We start from the raw sequence: 23366 nt of genomic DNA, 5'->3' as shown, positions 1-23366 counted from the left end.
CAACTCCTTGCAGCCCCCCCCCCCAATGGCTGGAAGTGCTGGAGAGGGCAGCAGGGGTGGTGATGGCCCCTAAAGAATCCCTGCCTCCCTGGCCCCTGCCTGCTCTAGCCCAGTCTTGTCCTCATTTCAGGCTGGGTGAGCAGCAGCCCGGCCCCAGAGGTAGCAAGATGATGCCAAACCTCCTAATGGAGCCTGACAGCAGTGGGATTGAAAGCACAAGTGAGATCGCAATCCCTCTGCAATCATCTTCTGCCTTGGAAGAGCTGAATTAGAAAAGAAACCTCCTGGCAGCGGGGAGGGGTGGGAGCACACACGCAGGGTGAGGGCAGCAGGGGCTAGGGGGAAACCTCACCCATCCCAAGCCCTCCTCACTTGCACTGCCAACCCATCATCAATAGGAAGGAGCCAAGCTCCCCCCCACCAGCAGCACCAGCGAAGGGTTTCACCAGCAACAGCCCAATTCCAACTGGTCCCTGGGGGGTTGGTACTTCTACTGCCCTAGACTTTGGATACAGAGCAGCCCACACGATGCACTGCTCACGCCTTCCTCTCCCTGCCTGCGAGCTCAAGGCATTGCACAAGGCCCCCCCTTCTCCCTCTCCTTTGGGCGGTGAGCTTGGAGCGGTGCCATTGGTGCTGGAAACAATGCCCAAGCAGCCGGGTCCAAGCTGGAGACAGGAGGACTCACTCAGATGCAAGCGGGTGCTCAGCAGGACACCCGCGGCCCCTACTTCTGCAGGACGGAGTGCACACCGCCCCTCACAGCTGGCACCAAGCCCCATCTGTCCCAGAGCACAGCCCTTGTTTAACTAAAAGGCAGCGCTGACCACGTTTCCCACCCGAAGGATGCTCCAGCAGCACTGCTGCCCCAGGCCTCCTTCATCCTCCTTCCCGCAAGCAGGAATACCTCAGCATCTCCCCCAAACCCAACCCAAATGGGCTTTTGCAGGGATGAAGTGGGGGTTAGCTTGCACAAACCACCCCGGGGGTGGCCGCTAAGTCACCCTCCAAGAAGCCAGGAAGGCACAAGCACTGTCTCAGTCTGTGTCCACCCGAATTCCGGCAGCTAGAGGCTGCTCTCCCGCCTGGCAGTTGTTTGCTCCCAGCAAAATGCAGGGGAAAGCGGGGCTTTTTACTCAAGAAAAAGGGAGCCACTCCAGGGACCGGTGTGTGTGCTCGGGAGTGGTGGGAAGAGCTGATGGGTTTTGGCACAGTGCTCAGCCTGAAAAGCTAGCTCCAGCTTCAGACCTTGTTTTGCAGTGACCTGTACCGAGAATTGGCTTTTTCCTTTTTCTTGCCAAATGGAAAGAAAAATAAATCCTTCCAGGTCAGAGGAAAGAAAAGCATTTACTTGTGGGTCAACTGAAACAATCTGATGCAGGGCTGAGTGCACTTTTATCCTCCCTAAACCAGGAAAAGATTCCATTTCCATCTGAAAAAACATCTAAATATAAAGAGAAAGGTTTTTGGGGTCAGAAGCACTTGATTTTGGTTTTTAAGCCCAAATGATGTGCTGCATTGAACCCCACTTTGCAAAGCACAGGTTGACCCAAAAGTGCAGAGGGGTGGGGAGGGGATGGGCTGACGCATCGATGTGGAAAATTTCAACTGCGCTGAGACAGCACCAACCACAGCGGCAGCAGCCATGGCAGGGGCCAGCCCGGGACCCCCTATGTCCCCAGCATGCAGCTCGGCTACCCCAACCTCAGCTCCTGCCAAGCCCGGCTGCACGCCAGGGTGCCAGGAGGGAGGTGTTTGGCTGCCTCCACAGCACTTTGTTCATCCGAAGCAAGCTGTCACTTTCCAGCCTCCTCCCCGCCAGCCAAATGCTTCCTGACAGCCCATTTAAAACTCAAAGCACCCGATTACCGCCACAACCAGGCAGCTGCTCACAGACACCGCAAGAAACTCTTCCATACCCCCCACCCCCAAAACGAAATCCCTGCCTAGAGCATCACTCCCCACCCTTTCCTGACCTACACACACCCACGGGGCACCAGGGTCCTTCTCGAGCTGGTCCGGGTCTGGCTCCGCTCTCACGTGCATGGCCTCGGTCGAGGGGCTCCTATGTTTCCATCACCGAAACGCCAGCACCTGCTTCCCACCACCCCAGCACAGGGAGGAGAACTGCCCACCCTGGCTCCATCCACCTGGCAGGGCTGACCCCCGACCCCACACGTCGCCTGAGCCCATTAGTGAGTCCCCAGAGCGCACACCTCACTGGCGTTTTGCTTAACCCTGGCTTTTAGGGAATGCTGCAGAGCTGCACCACCTTTCAATTTTTAATTTGCTCTAAACATTTTGGTCCTCTCCCCCGGGGACTCCCAGTCGATAACCTCTGCCGGCAGCACTGCCGCCCCATAACTATAGGGAGGGTGGAAACTGGGGGCAAAGGAGAGGAAAGCAGCTCCACCCCAAGCTGCTCTCCTTTGGAGGAGCAGGACCCCTTTGCACACATGGCCCAGGATGAGTGACAGCTCTGCCAGGTGCTCCAGTGAAAGGGCCCCCAGTGCCCCACAGAGATGCTCCTCAAGGAGGACGGGGTGACCCCCGCCCCCTCCAGGGACCCAACACCTGCAGAGACAGGGTTGTCGCAGGGTAGAACACCTTCCTCCTTTTCATCAGACACCTCTGTGGGGTTAGGTCCCTCCCAACTTCACAGCTTGCTCAGGTTTACCCTGATGCCTGGCACAGCCACCCCTCCTTCCCCACTGCCTGGCACTGGCGCAGCAATGCCCTGGAGCAGGGGCACGAATGCAGCATCACTTTCCAGTCCCCGCCTTAAGCAACGAATGTACAAACAGGGACCTGCTGGGCATGAGAAACGCGACCTGAGCTGCTCTGGGAAGAGAGATGCCACCACACAGCTGAAAAGATCAGCCCAGGTCACCCTGGAGCAGAGTGGCAGCTCCGGGTGGGTTTTCTGTCCCCCAAGTGCTGGGGGGGTGGGTGGGGGTGGGGTCCCGGCTCAGGGTTAAGGCTCAGTTCTTCACACACCTTTTATCTTGATTGAAAGGGTGTGGAAAACTAATCAAGCACTTGCAGACACGAATGGCAAAACCTTACAGGAAAAAAAAATATCCTGACCAGTTAAGCATCAGAAAAGGTACATGGGATCGCAGCAAAGCCCTGCACCCTGCCTCCAACAGGTACCAGGGAGAGCATGTGAAAAGGGTAATGCGCAGTGGTAATAGCCCAGAATATGCTCACTCTCTCCCTCCAAAAATTGGCAGATTAGGGAGCTCCCATGTCACAGGGGATGCCTTGATACTGCTTAATGCTTGCTGGCTCCCTCCCACGAATTTGCCTGCTTCCTTTCCGCACACATGTAAGCTCCCAGTGTCCGCACCCCCCCTCCCAGACCTGCACAGCATCTTCCCATCCCCAACTTCCTGGGACAGCTCACGCTGAGCAGCAGTGGGACCCACCCCCAAAAGCCTCCAGTTACACCTCCAGGCAGACATGGGATCCCGCTGCGCCCCAGGCAGGGAGCAGGGACAGAGGCAGGCCCAGCCAGGCACAGGGATACTGCCCACCCAGCAGGGTCTTCTTCAGCTCCTCGCTTCCCTCACCCTCCCAAACCCCCAGAGATGAGGAGTTCTAGGCTGAAGGGAGCCAAGCTGCTGACAGCGGGCCTCGGCCGCCACCTAGCAGTGACCCAACAGCAGCAGGGAGAGGGCAACAGCTCACTCCTCCAGCCTGCTGGCTCCCGCTGCAGTCCAGGGACAGACAGGGGAGGACGTGGGGGTCTCCTCGGGACACCCCACCCCAGCCCTCACCTCCCTGAAACCAAAGAGGACTTCTGCAGCAGAGGGTGGTGTTGGAGACAAGCACTCCATCGCCCAGACCGCTCCAAGCGACCTCAGCTCTGTTTCAGTCGCTCCCTACACAAGATGACAAACACGTGCGGATGCAACCCCCCGGCCTGAAGCCCGAATGCAGGACCAGAAACATCAGGCAGCCTCTGAACTTTCCCGCAGGGCTGTACAGCCCCTGCTCAAGCCATAGCTCCTCACCTCTCTGCTTCTGTCTCCTTCATTAGCTTTCCACACAGTTGTTTCCTAATGAGCCCCAGATTTTCTTTCGCTCTCTACATTTTTTTTTTTTTAGCCCTTTCACATCCAAAACCACCCCTAAATGCCGAAATTAAAATAGACACAGAATCATAGAATGGCTTGGGTTGGAAGAGAGCTTTAACGATCAGCTAGTCCAATCGATAAAGTTCTTACGCTGGGCTTTTATCCATTCCAATATTAATGTTAAACACTATCTTGAGCTCTTCTTGGTGGTTTGCAGTGAAGCATACCTCTGGCATGTTTGCAGGTGGGCACAGCAGCCTTTGAAGCCCCTGAAGACCTGAAGAACAGCCTAGGCACCAGCAAACCAGCTGAATGCCAGCATTTATAAACCAGGGCACTTCTATTTTCACAGCTTTTCTCTGCATTAACAAACTCTAGCCCAAGAGGATTTCTTGCCACAGGCAGGGAGCTACATATGCATGGCCAACATCAAACTTCAAGCTTTCTCTCACTGGATTCTTTATAGATGTCATTCGATATCTGTAACATGGGATTCCTGATGCTTCTTATGTGTGGCATCCTAATTCATCAACAAATCAGAGCATCTTCTTCTTGGGGAAGGAGGTTTCTTTTTGCAAGTTACCAGCACTTAACATGGACTGAGGCCTGAGCTGGGATACAACCACCTCTCCTAACAGCAAGGAGTGTGTAGAGCATCCACAGTGTTAAAAGACAAAAACATCTCCCCAGACAATGTCAAAACTGCTTGTGCATTGAGAGAGGGATAGGTAGCCAGTTTCCCTCTCCTAAACTTAAAGGATATATAACACAATGTGACACTTAAATGTTCTCCCAAACCATTACATTAAAGAGCAATAAATCAGTACACCACCAGTACAACAAAACCAAACTATTTTCCTGAAAGTAAGAGTGACATTTATCACACATACTGGGCACATCTGAGAAGACATCAGACTCCAAGTTTTTCAAGGGATTAAACGTTTCTGAACAAAGAAAATGACAGCACGGTCATACAGAGGGCCTTTGCTGCTCTAGGCAGCCTTCCTCGGCAGCTGCTCCAGCTTCTCCCCTCTTCTCACACCTTCCTTCTCAGGCTGGGGATCCACTGGAAGTAGTCACTGGAAGTGGCTAAGCGTGCAGCTGCCAACACTGCAGACAGCGTGGTAGGAGGGACATACAGTTTCTGAGATGGCCCTTGGTCAGACAGCCCACTGGCACCGCACAGGCCAACTGCAAGACTCCCGGGAAGGTCTTTGTTCTTCATTTTCTCTTCATCTGCATAAGGAGGGACACAGAAAAGAAAGATGGTATCTACATTGGCAACTCTAAGAGCTCCAGTTTAGACTGAAATCCCTTTTGCCTGGACCTTACCAGGTCACGGCAAGAGAACTTTCTACTGCACGCCTATTTGATGAGCCCGACACGATATAATCTGAGAGCCTCTCTCCCTCTCCTCCCAGTGCTCACCCCCGTTTCCCCAGAGGTGGGAAATCAGATGTGAATTGAGCAGCTTCTGTCTGGAGAACGGGGCCTCCACTCAGACAGACGGCAGACAGCTCTGTTCCAAGGCACAAACAGGCACTGTCTTTGGCAAGTCAATCTACTTCGTAAATTGGGCAACTGTCATATGGGTGTTGTAAATTCTTTCATCATTTGGAAGATGGAAGATGAACACCCACGCAGGGACCTTACAAGGTTAAAAAAATGCTTTTGCCCCTTATGGTTGGGAGATTGAGAGACTCTCAGTATGAAATGAACACAGGCTAACGTATGGAGTAGGGAAACAAAGACTTCTGCATGAAAGCAGCAGAAAGTCTAGAAAAGACAACAAAAATCAACAGAGAAATAACTCTCAATTCATTTGTTCCCATTAAACATTTAGAAAACCATTTTGCTGCACAAAGGTCAAACCGATGCACCGCATCCAACCATTTATTGTTGTCACATCTCCATCCCACAGAAATACCAACGTTTTCATCTGTTCTAGCAAAGAAGCAGCACCAGTCCTAGGACACCCAATAATGACTGCAAGACTCCTAGCACAGTAACAGACTGTTCAGCTTTCTGCTGTGTTACATTTTACTGACAAATCTATTCGTACTGTTACGGTTGTCCAGCATAAACGGTATTGCCATAAGTAGAACAGAGGGATGCACAGCTTCACGAAGTTGGGCCTCGTTGGAAAATCTTTCTATCTGATCAGGGTCATCTTGGCTCATTTCTGCTGGTTGCTTGGAGTAGATAAAGGAGGTGTAAAAGTCTTCCACTGACTTGAATAAGACAGCAGGCATTGAGGACTCTCCAAGAGAATGAGGTGTCTGCAAATGTATATAAAAAACTCAGGAGAGGGTGTGATTAGTACACACTCAGTTCATTAGCTGCCCTGATCTTTATTATCTCTCAAAGTCCACAAAGAACTGGGATGTCAGCAACTGGATGATTTAAAAAAAAAAAAACAAAACCAAACACACACAAACTAGTTACTTACAACCTTGGCCAAAGGGCAGCTTTTCCTGCACAGCAAGCTGAAAAGAGTGACAGATTATTACAAGATGCAAATCACTATGTCTTAGCAAAGAATTAACAGCTGGCTCATCTCTCAGCAGCCCCATGCAGAACAAGCGATAGCAATGATAGAAGGAGTTTCTGCAAGGGAGTGGCAATCGAGTCAGAGGAAGTCCCTCTGCATTTTTGCTTAAGAATACAAATTAAACTTAAGTTCCAGGGATGATCACCCATGTCTCAGCCATAGACAGGGACTAGAGCCAATGTTTGTATTTGTTAATTCAGCGTGGAGGAGAAAAATAGTGAAACGACAGACAAGCAGCAATTCACCTTGCCCAACCATAGGTGTTCAAAAATTAGGTGCTTGCTCTCTACGCTTCTTCCGTTAAGGCAGCAGAAGAAAGGCATCCCTCTTCAGAAGGGGTGAATCACCATCCAGAGGTGCTTCACCCATTGGTGAGAGTCTGTTCAGAGGATTAGCCCAGAACAAAACAATTGTATTTACACAAGCAGATTTAAGCAATTTAAAATGGCCCCCACCAGGGGACCATGAGGCACTCCTGAAGCAGCAAGGAGAACTACATGGCTGGGCAGAAATTCAGTGCTGACAGGATGCCAGGACAGAGTAATTTGAATGACAGGCATCACTGGAGTCCAATTAACCAGCTACTCAGCTTGATATCACCAGCCCACTGAAATCCTCTGCCTAACATGCAGTAAAAAATAAAAGTGTTAGGACAACAAGAAGAACAGGGTTAAAAGATGATTATTATCTCCTCTTGCCACCCACGCTATCCTTGTTGGGGGACAGGCAGTGTCACTGCCACTCCAGGGCAAAGCAGAAACAGACAGGGTGCAAGGGTGGACACTACAAATGTCTGTTAGCACTGGAAAAAGCTGGGATGGAAATAATTCAGAAAGAGGCTGTTCAGTTTACAGAAGAGGAAAGTGAGACAGGATATCAAACAGTGCTGTGAGAGGCGGGAAGTAAGGCAGTATCTACTCTTCCTCCTGATTCACACAATTAAGAACACCACCACTGAAAAGGAAAACATGAGCAGTGAAAACTGGAAAGGAGGAAATACCACTTGGTCATGCTGTAAGTGCCACAAAACCCTGAGGCCAAGAGACGAGCAGGAATCAAAGAAAGGAAATCTTCCTGTCTGTCCTCATAACTAGCTGACTGATGCATTTCCCCCCCCCTAATGTCTATAGGCAGGATTATTTTTTCATCCCACGGTCTTCCTTAATAGAAATTCTTGTCACTTCTTCTAAGACTGTAACAGAGATCACAGCCAGGGACAGAAAATGTGCCTGGGACTTCTCTGATCCAGTTAGGAAATTCCTATGCTTTGAAATTCACGTAGTTTAATACTTGCAGGGGAGCATTTAAGTCAGCTCACAAGGACCCTATTGCTATCTACCCACCTGCCTCCATCTCATCTCATCATACTTTCTCCCCACACTTGCTACCAGAAACTTTCCTCTTCTCTCATTCCCTCAAGATCCTTTTTCCCAGCTTGCTTTCTCTCCATCCCTTTCAGGTAACATCCTCCAGAGCCACCAATTCTTCCAGCTTTCCCCCTCATCTTTCTAGAAAGTGCTTTGTCTCAGCCACTATCAACCTCCAGACACATAAGGAGCTGTGGTTGTCCAAAACCTTGTAGGCACACTCCCATTTCCAGCTCTGCAGTGTGTTTTGTGGCTCAACAAATCCTGAGTGATACTGGCTCCCCGCTGAACCCAGAGTGGAACATTTGCAAAATGCCACACTGCAGGCCCTGTTAGACTCATCATTAATCCCTATTTAAGAAGCAAACTCGCAACACCAGCGCCACATAACACCTCAAATCACAGCCCAAAACACAACCCTCCCAAACCCACCCTCCTAACTCAGGAAGAGGCGCCTGCATGATCCAGAGTAGCCCCACAATAACTCCCAGTTACTCCCAGTAACCTCAAGACTGTAAATGGAGGGGAAGTAGAGGAGTGAAGAAGGGACAGGTTTGATCTATAAAGTGCTGAAACCGTCAGTCTTGTTTCCACAATAGCTTGATGTGCCAGTGGAGCACTAGTGTATCATCAATAACACCAGAAACAACAGCAAAGAGGAAAACGTATAGCTCTGAGCCCATGCTAATAGCCAGTCATTATTTCTTTGTCAGTCACTTTAAAAAAAAAAAAAAAAAAACATGTCAAAGCAATCAAAGGGTTATTCAAATAATCTAAAACCAAGAACAACCCCTCTCAACAGCAATAGCTGAGAAAAACGCCCTTACCTTAACCGCTGCCATAAGCTCTGTAAGAGTTTCATTTGTATCCTCCTGTGCAAGTTCAGGGTCTTGGTCTGTTTTTCGTGGGACACTCACTTCATCCAAAAGTGGCCGCACATCATCCTGTGTCTCCTTCTTAGCAGGCAGGTGCCGTTGCTAAGGAGATGGACAAAGCAAGAAAAGGTACAGCTACTGTGGGCAGAAGAAAGCAGGACGCACTGGAGCAAATTACAAAGCAATCAGATGATACCACTCGGAGATTAACTGAGAGAGAAATGCAAAGGAGCTTTTCTGTTCTGCTCAGAAGTTTTAACATTTCTATCTGGAGAAGTTTGGGCTACTTGGAAAGGACAGAAAGAACATGGAAGGACAGGAAATAATGTGAACAAGAAACTAACTGTCACTTTAACTTCTCTCCTCCACAGTAAAACTTGTCACTTGGAAAGTACAGTTATATTCAAGCAATATTTTCTGGCTATTGCTTGCTGCCTTTTGAGAAATTTTACCATGGAGAAGTGTCCTAACGTAGCAGAGCTGATACAACACAGTGTCCAGCTGGTTTGCACTTAAGGGCAGGGGGGCGGGGGCGGGATGTTGTTAATCCTGACGAGGCAAATCTAAGATTGGACAATGCACAGGGAGTTCCCCACTGCTTAACAGGAGTTACCAGAAAATGCTAGCTGAGCAGTAACAGGTGTCATATTAGGCACATTTCATTCCAGTTCAAAACATTGAGTAATTTTATAATTGACACTGATGATCATGTTAGTGATGCACCAAAGAAGAGAAGGAATCGTTTTGGGCAACTAAACAGAACAGCAGAGAAGAAAATTTTTAGTCTTACACAAAGAGAGATCTCGAGGACTGCAATTTCTGGAAAAGGATTCCAAGACCCTTGAAATCAGACAGGAGAAAACCTGAATGCATTTACATTCCTCTAGTCTCCAAATTGCCAGCTATGTCTGACATTTACACACGTGGATCTTGCTACAGTTAACCAGATTTTTCCATAAAAATCACAATAAACTCAGATTTGCAGAGTGTCAGTCACATTAATTTCTTCCAAATACATAAAGATGCTGGTTTGGGACCTTCAGTTCAGACGATGTATTGACAGTGCAAGGCCATTAATATCCAAGATACACAGCTTATATAGAGTTTCTCTAGCACAGAAACACAGTTGGCTAAAACAAGACCCAGGTAAAATGACTCCTTTACAAGTTACTAACATTACACTAGCTTTTACTCTTATTTCAGAGAAATGTCAGAAAAACAGCCCCGGAGCAGGCCCACTGCTGAACACTTCAACAGCTGACATTTACTTGAAAGGTGCTTTGGCCCCTATAATAAAATGTGTCATGAAAATATTACAGCTTAAATAACACAGAAAAGTAGAGAAAGAGTCACCTGTGGACAAGTGTTCCTGATGTTTCTAATGGGTCTACAATAGATTGCACTCAAGACCTGGGTTTTACTCCCTGCTTAACCCCTCTGTTCATCAGTTTCTCCATCTGTTAAATAGCAAAGGGCTCCTCCTTTTAACATGCTCTGAAATCAAAGGTGTAAAGCAGTATCCAGATCTGGATATCATTCTCCTTTAGATTTATCTTTTTACTGAAACTGTAGTTGTGTACAACCTTACCCCCTGCAACAATCAGGATTGCAAATCGCTTTCTTTCAGATAAGTTTAGAACTAACAAGACGCAAATAATACACCACTAGTTCTTCTGGTCTTTTCCCACATTTAAATGATACCCCAAGTTATTACACAATCTTTGCCAAACCCCAGAGATGCGAGAGGAACACACCCCCCTCCTTGGCTCCCAGGGGTGCAAAACATGAACGTGCTAAGTCAAACTGATCTCAAGAATCTGGTACTGGTCTGAGTTCTCGGAGTCCATTCTCTCTCTAACTGAAAAATTATGGTGCATATGGGAGGTTAGAGATATCACTGAGCACACAGACTCCCTGAAGTCTGCAAAGGGTTCAGAGGACAAGCAGCTAGAGATGTATTTATGGTCCACGTGTATTTTTTTTTTTTTTTATATTATGGTTCTGCTTGCCTTTTATAAAAGCAAAAAACAACTCCACAAAAAACTGCATGGGACTAAAACAATACATGTCTACCGATCCCTGGAGCTGATTTCATTGAATAATAGCTATGCCACAGTCAAACTCCCACCTGGTCACACAGTTCATCCCCATCCAGCTTTGAGCTTGCTGTTTCGCTATCTGCATCTAGAGATTCCTGCTGCAAGCTAAGGTCTGGCTCCACCAGTTCAGCATTCTCCTGCTTTCCACTGGGCTGAACATACAAGGCTGAAGGATTCAGTTCCTTGAATCCCTAGGAACAAACAAAAACCCCCCAACCCAGTACAGTCAAGAAAACCATGTTGTAACTGCCACAAAGAATAAAAAGGATTCAGCGAATTTCTAATAGGTTTTATGAAGAAGCACACCACCCACAAGTTAAGACAATTTCTGCAAGAATCTGGAGCTACTACGAAAATCAACTCCCCTCCCTCCAGCACCAAAATTACCCAGCAATGCCCCCCCCCCCAGTTGTATTTTTGCATGTGTATGTCTAATCATAGGATCTAATCCTGCCAAAACACACATTCTGCATCTATTGAATAAAACAACAGATACAAGCACTCTGGGCTGCAAAGCCTGACTTTCTGCTGAGATAAAAAATCGTGGCACTACCTTTCTAAGGGTTTTCATATCCACACAGTTCTTACTGAAACTGAGCTGAGACATTCAGTTAATGACATAGATGGGCCTACATCATAAATGCTCTCTGCACTGGCTTACAACTTGAATGTCTGTCCAAGGCACAACGTGCAATCTACCATGGTTACGCTGTCCAACATTGTACATTTCACTGGCAAAGTAAGAGACTTTTTAAGCCAAGACCATTTCCATAATTCAGTTTGTTAGTGACATAACCAATCTTCAATGCCTAGAGCAGAGAAAGCCAAAATAATTTATTTAACTATCCTGTTTCTCACTCAACTGCCCCTGCCACTATGTAGCACTACTTTAAGTAACACAGACAATAAAATCTAATCACTTGCTCTCATTAATTGTTTGGATGAATCAGGGGCCTCAACTTTATGACTAACAAAACTTGCTGGAATTAACAACGGGTAGTGAAGTAACTAACACATCTCTTAACAACCTCTCAATCCATCTCCATTTGGCCTTATGCTCAGAACATCTATAGCTATTTTACTTTTCCATGTTATTTATACAAGATGTGTGTCAGCTCCAGATGAACCTGCAATACTAACAAGCTAATCAACTTAAAAAAAAAAAAAAAGGAAATCAAAACCTTCTAAACCACTGTTCTGACAGGATGAAAATATCTTCCCATTACAGGCACCCAACCGATCCTTTCCCTGCCCTTCCTTTCAGCAGCACATGCCTTCCTCCTGACCTGGGAAGGAATGTTCTCTCCGCAGATGTCAGCACATCCCCCATCCCTCAAGACACAGTGGAAGTAGACATCCTCCTCAGTGGATGTGTCACACAGGAAGAGATGCAAAATGCCATTCACGTATTCATCCACGATGCCCACAAGTAACTTGGAGACACACAGCTTCTTGAATAGGAAGGTTGCTGCATTGGACCACGTGCCCTGAAGAAGAAACGAATATAAAGTTACTATACACAGACCCAACATCCACCGCCTGAGACTTTCCCTTGTGGACACTTGTCAAAAAGGCAATTAAGCTAGGTCAGGCTAGGAACAAATACAGGAAAGTCAGGCAGACAAGCTTCCCAGCACTGAACTAAATCAAACTACCCCAAAGTCTGCAATGCTAGTTACACTGGGAATGCCCTTTCACCCTAAATACCTATTTCCAAACACGGTTCGATAGCATTCACCAGTGATTTTATCACAATTGCCTAAAATACAGTTGTTCGTTTGTTTTTGGTTTTTGTTTTTTTTTTTTTAATTCCTGGAATCATGCGATTATAAATGTTAAAAGTATCAAAAGTTTTTAAGAAGCTGCTAAGCCTCACTACAATTAAAATTGTGATTCTTCAACCCTCAAAAAACCAGAGGAAATAACTCTTTAAAAATAATGTCTTTAAAACAGAGAAGAAGCAACTCTGCTCACATGCTTTCCTTCAGAGATTGTATTTCTCAGGCTTCTTGACCAAGAGGTTTCCCAGCACAGAGAAACTTTCTTACGAACTCTATAATTCTTTGGCTATGCTGATTGCATAGCCAAACAGAAATTTTTAAAACAGAGGGCTGGAGCTACCAAGGCTTCAGAGGGACCCTGGAGAACTACTGGCATGGGAAAAAACAAGTTTGCTCGTTTGCTTAACAGTAGCTATCTGTTTCTGCAATGATGTAAGCCAGAATACTCTGATCATAAGGAAAACAGACAGCGGAAGGGTGATCACTTACAAGAGACTTTCACAGTCATACTCTGCTGAACATAACAGCAGCAATTCGCTGTAAACATCAATGGGACCTGAATTAATCCAAATGTTCACCCTTATCAGGAGAAAAAGCCAACCTCTACTTGATAGCTCTCATACATATGTCAATAAACAAAACTGCATGTGAACACATACCTCCACAGGTTTTACCCATGCCAAGGAACACGGGATGGCCTGAGCAGGGAGCTTCAAGTAGCACCACCTATAATACAAAATAAAGCCATTGCCATTACAGCAAAACCAAAGCAAACCCAGGCAGAAGAGCAGAACTTCGTCCTCTTCTGGGTATTCCTAAGCTGACTTTAAAAGAGAGGCACGTATTGGATTTTGCACTTAGGAATAAAACCCAACAGCAGCTTTGGAAAACGCTCCATATCCAGAGAATGGGCACAGCAGAAATAGCAATAACAACTGGTCCCTTTTGCCTTCCCTTGCCCAAGCATCTTCCCATCATAACCCCTTACGATTACAAAGTTATGGACAGAGAACAATGACTTTTGAACCAAAGAATGCCAATGGCCAGGCATGAATAGAGGCAAATGAGAGGGCAGAAGCAAACATGGAAAAGGTACTGAATTGCAGAGGAAAACGAGTACCTCTGATACTACAAACGCGTCCCCACTTAGACTGATATCCATTCAGGAGGATGTTTACATCCCTTCATGGAACCCAGGAATGAGGATTAGGGAGCTTGCCCCAAAGTGACAAAAAATGGCAAGAGGAAAGACTGAGGAATGAAGGCAGAAACAGGAAAGGATTCAGCCCAAAGTCATTGTGAGGGAGTGATGGACAGGGTTGATGAGCAAAGGGCCCAGTGCGATCAGCAAAACAGGTCTTCAACAATGTCACCTCAAGCACTAGCACGTAAGCAAGGAAGTGCCTGCAGGGCACCATTAATAGAATAAAATCCCAGATCCTTTCTAGGAAATCTGCAAGCTGGGATGTCTTTCTGAAGAAAGACAGGTCAGTCAGCGTCACCTTGATCCCTGGGAAAGCGATGAAACAACTAATCCTGGGAACCATTTCCAGACACATGAAGGACAAGAAGGTGACTGGCAGTAGTCAGCATAGATTCACCAAGTCATGCTTGACCAACTTGACAACCTTCGACGATGAAATGACTGGCCTGGTAGGTGAGGGGAGAGCAGTGGGTATTGTTTACCTTGACTTCTGTCAGACTTTTGACACTGTGTCCTGTTAAGATCCTCATAGAGAAGCTAATGAAGCATGGACCGGATGAGCAGACAGTGAGGTAGACTGGGAACTGACTGAAGGGCCAGGCCCAGAGAATGGTGATCAGCGGTACAAAGTCTAGTTGGAGGCCAGGAAGTAGCGCTGTACCCCAGGGGTCAATACTGGGTCCAATACTGTTCAACATCTTTGCTAACGACCTGGATGATGGAGGAGAGTCTACCTTCTGTGAGTTTGCTGACGATACAAAACCGGGAGGAGTGACTGATACACCAGAGGGTCATGCTGCCATTCAGAGAGACCTCGACAGGATAGAGAAGTGGGCAGACAGGAACCTCATGAAGTTCAACAAAGTCCTGCACTTGGGGAGGAACAACATCACGCACCAGTACATGTTGGGGGCCAACCGGCTGGAAAGCAGGATTTTTACCACGAGGGTGACCAAGCACTGGAACGGGTTGCCCAGAGAGGTCATGGAGTCTCCATCCTTGGAGACATTCAAAAGCTGTCTGGACATGGTCCTGTGCAGCCTGCTCTAGATGGCCCAGGGAGGTTGGACAGGACAACCTCCAGAGGTCTCTTCCAACCTCAGCAATTCTGTGATTCTGTCACCCATGTGCAATTTACTTACTTGAGGAATCTCAGCCAAGACTTTCGGACAATTTCGAGGTTTCCGTAATCTGGGTAGAACACCTCTACTTCTTGGTCATTGATCACACGGTGGATGATAACACGGTACCACCATTTTGAGACCGTTACACAGCAAAGCTGTCCAGGCTGTACTGAAGACTCAGGCATGATATAACGATCAGAAACAAGTTTATTTGAGTAACAGTGCCTGCAAAAGATCATAATGAAAAACTGTGCTTGGTAGGATGCAGGAGATGAACAACGAGAAATATACGGGGCTTCAGAAGAAACCTTATTTCTCGAAGTCCCCATGACATGGATTTTCAGGAGTTATTTTAATAGATGCTTTACATCTCTGTTCTGCTATACTTAAACTGAAATGACAATAAAAAATGCAAACCCAAACTTTTAACATTTGAATGATATTCTTGGGGTCCAACAAAAAGTTAATTAATGAGGATTAATCAGAGGCTAAATACAGTCATTCTAGTCATTAATTTTTAACATTACCTTGACATGTCAGTGCTTCTTATGATCCAGGTTCTGGAGTACTGGCTCATATACACAGTACCTGTCTGCAGAGTCTGTAATCACACTTACACGTGCCCCACGGACATCAAGCATTTACTTTGGCACACAATTAACAGCAACTGTAGCACTATTGTAGTGGAATAGAATCCCAAATGCATAATGTAACTGACACAAAGCCACTGATGGGGTTTTGCTTTCAAATATAGATATGACAAAGGCCTATTACCTGTTGCTTTTGCTAAGCGTTGGAGATGGAAGTAAAAGCCTTAACTGAGCACATTAGCAACAGTAGTGCAGACAATAGAGAGGTGCAAAGGAACCCTAAAGTTCCTTTCCATAACCTTTCCTGGCTTCTAAAGTTTAAGACTGTCTAGACAGAGCCAAACTACTGTGAATTGCTATTAACCATACTTATTGCTTGCTAGTTAAAAGGAATGGGTAAGCATTATGAGTACATGTTTCAGTACAGCACTAGCATCTCCATATCAAGTAATGAAGCCAGCAGTGACCATAACTAACAGCTGGGTGCCCTGTTCCCTCAGCGCAAACACACACACAACGGGTAGTAGTATTGAATTGGCATAGCATGTTCGCACCTCATCTCAATCATCATATCCTGCAGTTTATCAGACGTTTCCCTGCTGCAGATGTGGATGTAGAACTGGCTAGGAGAGACGATGAATTCCACAAAGACTCCCACCAAGCACCTTCTCTCCAGTGGTGGTAAACTGCAAAGGCTTCTGTCCTGAACAGCATCTGGGGGGATTTCTGGAGTCATTATCAACTTGTCTAGTAGGGACTGCTCCAAATCTTGAGGCTACAAAGAGATAAGAGGAAGGTGGCACTCAGATGTCTCATCATGCATTGAACACACGACTGGTCTTTCCCTTAAGGTAAAAAAAAAAAAAGTTCTTCTTTCCTGGGGACCTGTGAATTACTGAATATCGGAGAATCCCAACAAATTGCGCAAGCTTGGATTAAAACTTTCCCTGTGATAGAAGCATTCATTTTCATACCCTCTCCCCTCCTTCTTTCTTCCCTCCATTGTAAAGAGGGGTGCAACAAAAATACCTTGCTCATATTCCTGCAAGGAATAAAGGACATGAATTGAAGTCATGTCACATATTTAGACAAAAGCATTGAATGGCTATTGCTAAAAAAACAAAACAAAAACCCACACCAAAAGAACCAAACACAAGCCACCTGTTTGTTGGCTTTTTCCCAAAAGATGCTATTTCTATGTTCCATGACCATGAAAGAGTGCATGACTGAACCAGCAAAACTCTGAAAATGATTCAAAAGTGACAGAAGGCACAAATGCATCTCACTTTCACACTAGAGCTATTTCCCAAGGATAAAAACACACAAAACCTACAAATTCTGTTCTTTTCTCACTCTAGACAAATTTGTATGAGTGAGTTGCTAGTACAGCTTACAATTTTGCATTAGTCTTCAACTGCTGAAAACATTACTTCACTTGAACTAGTGTGGATGGCAACCTTAATCAGACATCAGTTACTTTCACTGCCTCAAGAGCTTTCTTTTGTGCCAACGAACAGCACTCCTCCAACGATCAGAAGTCAAAATTATTTCAATTTTACTCATCATGAATATGCTACAAGTTACCACTGCATTATACATCAGGCAATGTATGGGAAATTTGTCTTCCAGCACACACCCCATTGCTTATTTGACTAAATTCAAATGCAAGCAATGGGTTTTCACAATACTGGCTCTTTTAACCATTTTTTAAAGAAGCAGATAAAGAGTCTCTCCTTCTGCAGAGAAAAAAATTCAAGGGCGTTAGCCCTTGCTTAGAGTTAAAAATTTTGACTAAAACATTGAGTTAAACAGTGAGTTAACATTTTTGAGTTAAAGAGCAACTGAGGGAGTCCTAGCCTGAGCAGCAGCATCACCTCCAAAAAACCCTCAGAGTTTACGGATTTCCTCTAAGAAGTGCCTGTGAATAGAGGCATTTCTAAGGGACAGTTTTGTTCCAAGAATGCTCTTCGTATCAGACTGTTAAGGGCACATATGATCTTTATAATCTAGCTCACACATTGGTAGGGACAACAGACATTTCTGTGAAAGACATAGAAGACGTACTTAAAAACACGTTTACAAAAAAGCAACAAAATTATAAAAAGGTAAACCAATAGAACACACTGTAAAACTAGGCTTACAAGAGGTATGGCTTGCAAGACTGGCTAACCCCTTGCCCTAAGCTGGACTGGCAGCTGTCACAGTGTGATGTGGATAACACCTTTCCTTCTGCTCAGGGTGGCAAGAAAAGCTGCTGAGAGCCGTAGCTCTATATACTTCACCCTTAGGGCTGAGTGGATTGACTCAGCCCTTGTCCCTTACAACACTTAAGCTATTAGTCTCTCAAAACTGGATACTCGGATACCTTGCAGCAGGGCAGGGATCAGGTCGCAACTTTCCCCCTCTACCTTACAGCATCCTGATGAACAAGTGTTCATTGCATATGCGAAGTAACAGATTCCAACCTGCTTTTCTCCCCTTTAGGGATTTTTTTTAAACAAAATGGCAAACTTGGCGTTTCATGAGGAATACTGGTTGTACAAACATCTTCCAAGACTTTTCCTGCTAGGATCTTTAAACAGGTTCCCTTTACAATACATAAGAACAAAAATCTGACTTGGGGTTACCAGGACCACATACCCCCTTTTTAACCCTTCCCACAAGCAGACTTTTTGATCTAGGGGAATTCCCTGTGAACTTCATCATATCAAACTAAAATTTCTTTAAAGGATCAGAACAGCCTGCCAAAAATCTCTAAATGGTATGTTTTATGAAGAGCTGCACAAAGTCCAACTTGTAGTCCCAGGCTTCCAAGTTCATTAGTGCACAAAACACCGAATTCAGGAAGAATTCCTTGGGACCCTTTCTCTGCCTATACATCCCAACCATACAGTTGCATACAGCCACATGACGAACTTGGCAGAGGAAATAACTCTCAGGAGGATTTTCCTGAGAAAAGGAAGGCCTAAAGATGCTCAAAAGAAAAAAAAAACAACAAAAACCAGAGGGGACACAAACAAATTCTCCCAATCAGGTTTGGCAGTTCAGAGCCTCCGTACTGTTCTTCTCCATCTCTTTCTAAAAATACACTGCTAAACAAACAAACAAACAAACAAAAAAATCAAAATTTTCAAAGTAAAAAAATTTTCAAATAGTAGAGTTGAGACTGCAGGAATCAAGGTCTCTGAGGACCATTTCCCAGCTCTGTCGCACAGCTGCTTGACACTTAAACCCTGCCTACTGCAGCAGGGGAAATTCCACACAGCTAGTCTCAGAACAAAGTTATTAAAATTCAATTACAAGTAAGTACACCACAAATCACCACTCTTATCAGGGAGCAAGATGATGCTTAACTGACCTCAGATGATCTGTAACATAGATCTCAAGACCGGAAAGAGACCAGAAAGAGACAAGAAAAAGACCTAGTCTGGGTAGCATATAAAGCTATACACCAGGTCAGCATGAGTCTGGTCATCTCCAGACTCATCTAAAACGGGTACAAAAGTTTTTGGAAGCAGCAGTGCATCAACAACACAAACTCAACAGAAACAAAAGCAGTGAAAAGAGTATCACCCCCGGATTACATGATAAAGCTACAGATCGCTCATCCAGCCACTTACTTGTTTGAGGCCATCACCCAAATCTACTGCTCGTGTTTCCACTGGCTCTGACTTCTCTTTTGCTGTCAGGTGGAAGCTTTCTGTCTCGCAGTTGGGTTCCAAAGGAGGCATCTCAGCTGCAGGTGCTGCTGTAAAGACAATAATTTGGTTTTTATTCTTTATTGGACTGATGCACTGTTACATATTAAGCAGAAAGAGAAGACATCTGAAAATGAAAGTCTGAAAGCACTGGTGCTGTTTTCCTCATCTCTTGTAACATTCACAGCCACCACATTCACGAGGATTCATTTGAAAGGCATCCTTCACTGTTATTAATTTAAAAAAAAAAAAAAACAAAAAACACTTGCTCTTGTAAGCATGCTAAGGGTTAAATCAATTGCTAGAATGATGCTAAAATGAATTTTCCTCAGAAAAGTCAGGAATTTGGCAGGAACTATATGTGATTTTCTGCCTTCTCTCATAGCTGTTATGGGAATGCTGAGGATATCTGCAGTGTCTTCTGTTTTCTTTTGTGGAACATTGTAGCTGTGCCTTTCAGAGTAGGGCTAAACCTTCAGTCTCAAAAAGCGCATCAGAAAGGCTTTACCAGCCTGTGGAGCAGAATTTCAGGAGATCCTTCTAGTTCTGTTATCTATTGCCTGGAATGACTAGAAATTCCAGTCCTGCACACACATTCAGAAAGTCCGTACTCTGAACGGGCTAAACATCCCTTCTTTCACCTCACAACAAAAAATGGTGGCAACCTGTAGAAAACTTCCAGTTAAGCTCTCTGCTACCAAGACAACTCCCTTGAGGCAGCTGCTTCTACAACACCCCACAGTCCCTCTGTGCTAAAACCTAGGGGAACCGGGACTACTACAGCAACTGGAAATGCAGCAACATCTACTTGAAATACAGTTGCTTGGCCACAGCCCTTGCGAGAGCTACATGCTTTCAGTTAAATAACACACCGCCTCACCTTGCAGCATCTCTTCCTTCTCTATCTCACTTGCCAGGTACTTCTTCAGGGTCAGCAAGGAACCTGCTCTTGTCTGCTCAACTGCAATGATATCAGACACGCTTCTGAGGACTTCAAACATGGAGAAAAATCCATATTGCGTGTACTGGAACGCCCGGCCAAAGCGTCTGAAGAAGGCCTTATCAAAGTCCAAGAGCAGAAGTGGTGAGGAACTCAGCAGATCCTGCAGCTCAGCCTTCACCGTTGCTGGCAGGACGGGAGCCCTGCCCCTCCGAAGGAAACTCTGTGGATTCTTAGAGGGAGAAGCAGCATCTGCCTTCACAGCAGCACTCTTCCGTGCCCTAGCACTTCTCCTCTGTCTGGCAACCAGTTCGGCAATCGCTTTGGTGGTCTCATCTGCAATGGCTACAACAGAAAGAAATAAACTATTAGTCTACCAAAACAGCAAACCATTAAAAGCTCTATGCAGGCAAAACTCCTCTTCTCTCCTTTCTTTCCTCTTCTCCCCACCCTTTTCAGAAGCAGGTGCCTCCTTCAAAAGCAATCACTCTAAATCATGTCTGATTTCCAGCAGGGCAACCACTTTTCCTCTCCCTTTGCAAACTGGACTGAACCAGATTTAACAGCCAACAACCAATCTAACAACCAATCTGCACCATCATTCCTATAAATCCAGATCCAGGTAGGAAGATGGGTCAAATTCTTGGATACAGGATCACAACAGGAAACCCAGCTGCTGCAAGTTTTCTTGGGAAAACAGTAAATGGCTCATTGCTCCCCTCAGCCAGAATCACAGTAAACCCCCACTATAGAACACCCACCCACCCAGGCAAGGTCTTCCTGGAGAGCAGCCCAGGTCTCTTCCATGCTTTTAAACAACTTTTTCTTGTCTTACTGTAGCACTCTGAAAAAATATCATTTCACCCTTCCCAATCAACTCTTTGCACCTACCCTTTGTTTCCACAGCTCTTCCTCAAAGAAAAGGAAAATGAGAAAGGTTCTTTGATACAGACTAAACTTCCCATGGGGTCAGGTAGGGAAACATTTACAACTTCTCCTGAGAGGCCCCATCCCTGGTTTTGGCTCCTGCTGTAGTCTGCATTTAAGAAATGTTACTGCAGTTTTTCAACTAAGTGCAGAATGCAGAATGTACAAAAATAACTAGAAGCCTATGTGACTTTTCAGGAGGAAAGAGTGGAAAAGCATTAAAAGGCAGATCAAAATACGGCAAGACAAAGAAATTAAAAGACAAGAAATTAAACAGAACTATATGAGAAAAAGAATAACACAGATATGTAACCTACAGCTCTGGGAATTCATCCTGCACATCCCCGTTTTGGAGCATCACTTCATACTAGTATGTAGTTCCAAATAACTCCTCCACCCATAAGGAAACAAAACCTCACCTTTGAGGATAAAAGTGTCTTTCTCATAAGGACAGACTCTGACAACTTCAGGCATATCTTCCACCAGCTCCAAGGTGGATCGGAAGCCCAAGTCACGTAGAGGGAGAGGTTTGCCGATCATGGCCATGTACTCCTGCTCCAGCTGTGCTGGGGTTAAGCCCTCTTTGGCAGCCATTAGCAGTGATCTCACCTCCTTCTTCAGCACCTCCATAAGCTGCGCCTGCTTTGACATATCTGCACTAAAGGAGAAACAAAAGCGAGCAGAAAACAACTTGTACCACAGCTGCTCAAACACAGGCAAAAGACTTTTTACCACTTAGCAACTGAAAGCTGGTGCGGGGAGAGGGCAGCAAGCCAGGTTCACCAACAGCCACTACCTACCAACCCCCGTATTTCCCTGCCTGCACCTCCGGAGCTGCCACCCATTGGCACCTGCTGTCCCAGCTAAGATCATGGCTCCTCCTGCATTCGCTGCCTGTCCCCATGGGATCGTGGCCCCTACATGCATTGCATCCCCCCGAGTTTAGTGCACCCCTAAACCCCTGCCCCACGGACTGCCCTCTACAAACCCTGCCACTCCACGGAGACCCCTGCACCCCTGAACTGCTGCCTGAGGATCTCCCCACCCCCACCCCATGGGCTCACTGCCCCTCACAGAGATCCCTGCGCCTCTAAACCTGGGCCTGAGGATTCCCCCCTCTGCCCCATAGGGTCACTGTCCGCTAAAGAGATTCCTGTGCCCCTAAACCACAGTCTGAGGACCCCCCACAGAGGCCCCAGGGAGCCGCTGACCGCCCCCGGCGGTGCCCGCACCCACCCCGCCATCCCACCGCCTCACTCCCCCTCACCGACTGCGCGCTCCCTTTCCCGCCCTTCCGGGGCGCGAGGGCGGGGCGGGGAGGGGCGGGGCTCCCCCCCCCCCCCCCCCCCCCCCATTGTAGCGGGGCCGTTCGGGCGCCGCCACGCGGGCGGAGGGGGCGGTGGAGGCCGTAGTTCCCCTCGGCGCCCTCCGGGCCGGGCGGGCAGCTGAGGGGCCTGCCGCTGCCGCCCCGGGCAGTCAGCCTGTCCTGCGGGACCCACTCCCGGAGCCTGCACGGAGCTGCTGCCCCTGAAAATGTTCGGTGTGTTTCCCTTCTGACAGGAAAAGTTAGAGCATTGCGAAAGAGCCACAGACAAAAAAGGACCAGTTCCTTTAAGGCGACAGTATTTAAACCTAAACACCAACGTAATTAAGAGTAGTCTTTTATTTTTTAGTCCCATCTGAGAGGAAAATCCACAGCAGAGATGCTGAGTGACTTTCCCAAGGCCGAAGAGCGTGGTGAACTAGGTTGCGATGGCTGTTTCTTAAGGGTTCGCAGTCATTTGAGAAACCTCAACAGTGCAGTTGATTTCTGCACGACGATACGTTTCAGTATGACAAGGGGGGGGTGAAGCTGTGGATTTTGGGACAGCAAAAGTTGCAAATCCATCAGCACATGCTCTCAGAGCATCTCCCCTGTCCCAAGGTTGCAGCCAAAAACGTCCCCCAGGGACAGAGGAGTCGGGACCCACTGGCTGAATTAAACATCAGACAAACCCAGAAAGTTTCAGGTTTGTAGGTGTTAAATATCCCATGGTGCTTCTGACAAGAAATCAACCAGAGTCCGTGCTGCCCGGCCAAAACTAGACCTGAGCCGCCATTTACTGCTGCTGCTTAAAATGTCACCTCCCCT

At 46.5% G+C, this 23366-nt stretch overlaps 1 protein-coding gene across 1 annotated transcript; it reads right to left on the bottom strand.

Annotated features, from left to right (window-relative positions):
• Window positions 1–4810: 4810 nt before the first annotated feature.
• Window positions 4811–21888, bottom strand: TDRD5 (tudor domain containing 5). Its single transcript, XM_076338182.1, has 11 exons — window positions 21655–21888; window positions 20249–20653; window positions 19291–19415; window positions 16225–16445; window positions 15099–15305; window positions 13412–13478; window positions 12258–12458; window positions 11001–11162; window positions 8825–8974; window positions 6142–6358; window positions 4811–5315 (listed from the first exon to the last, which is right to left on the bottom strand). The coding sequence occupies exons 1-11, from the start codon at window positions 21884–21886 to the stop codon at window positions 5116–5118; spliced, it is 2187 nt and encodes a 728-aa protein (XP_076194297.1). The 5' UTR covers window positions 21887–21888; the 3' UTR covers window positions 4811–5115.
• Window positions 21889–23366: the final 1478 nt, after the last annotated feature.

The sequence above is a fragment of the Aptenodytes patagonicus genome, chromosome 5, assembly GCF_965638725.1.
Source record: "Aptenodytes patagonicus chromosome 5, bAptPat1.pri.cur, whole genome shotgun sequence".
NCBI lineage: Eukaryota > Metazoa > Chordata > Aves > Sphenisciformes > Spheniscidae > Aptenodytes > Aptenodytes patagonicus.
Note: the sequence above shows the minus strand (reverse complement) of the source record. Positions and strands in the feature narration are given on the sequence as shown.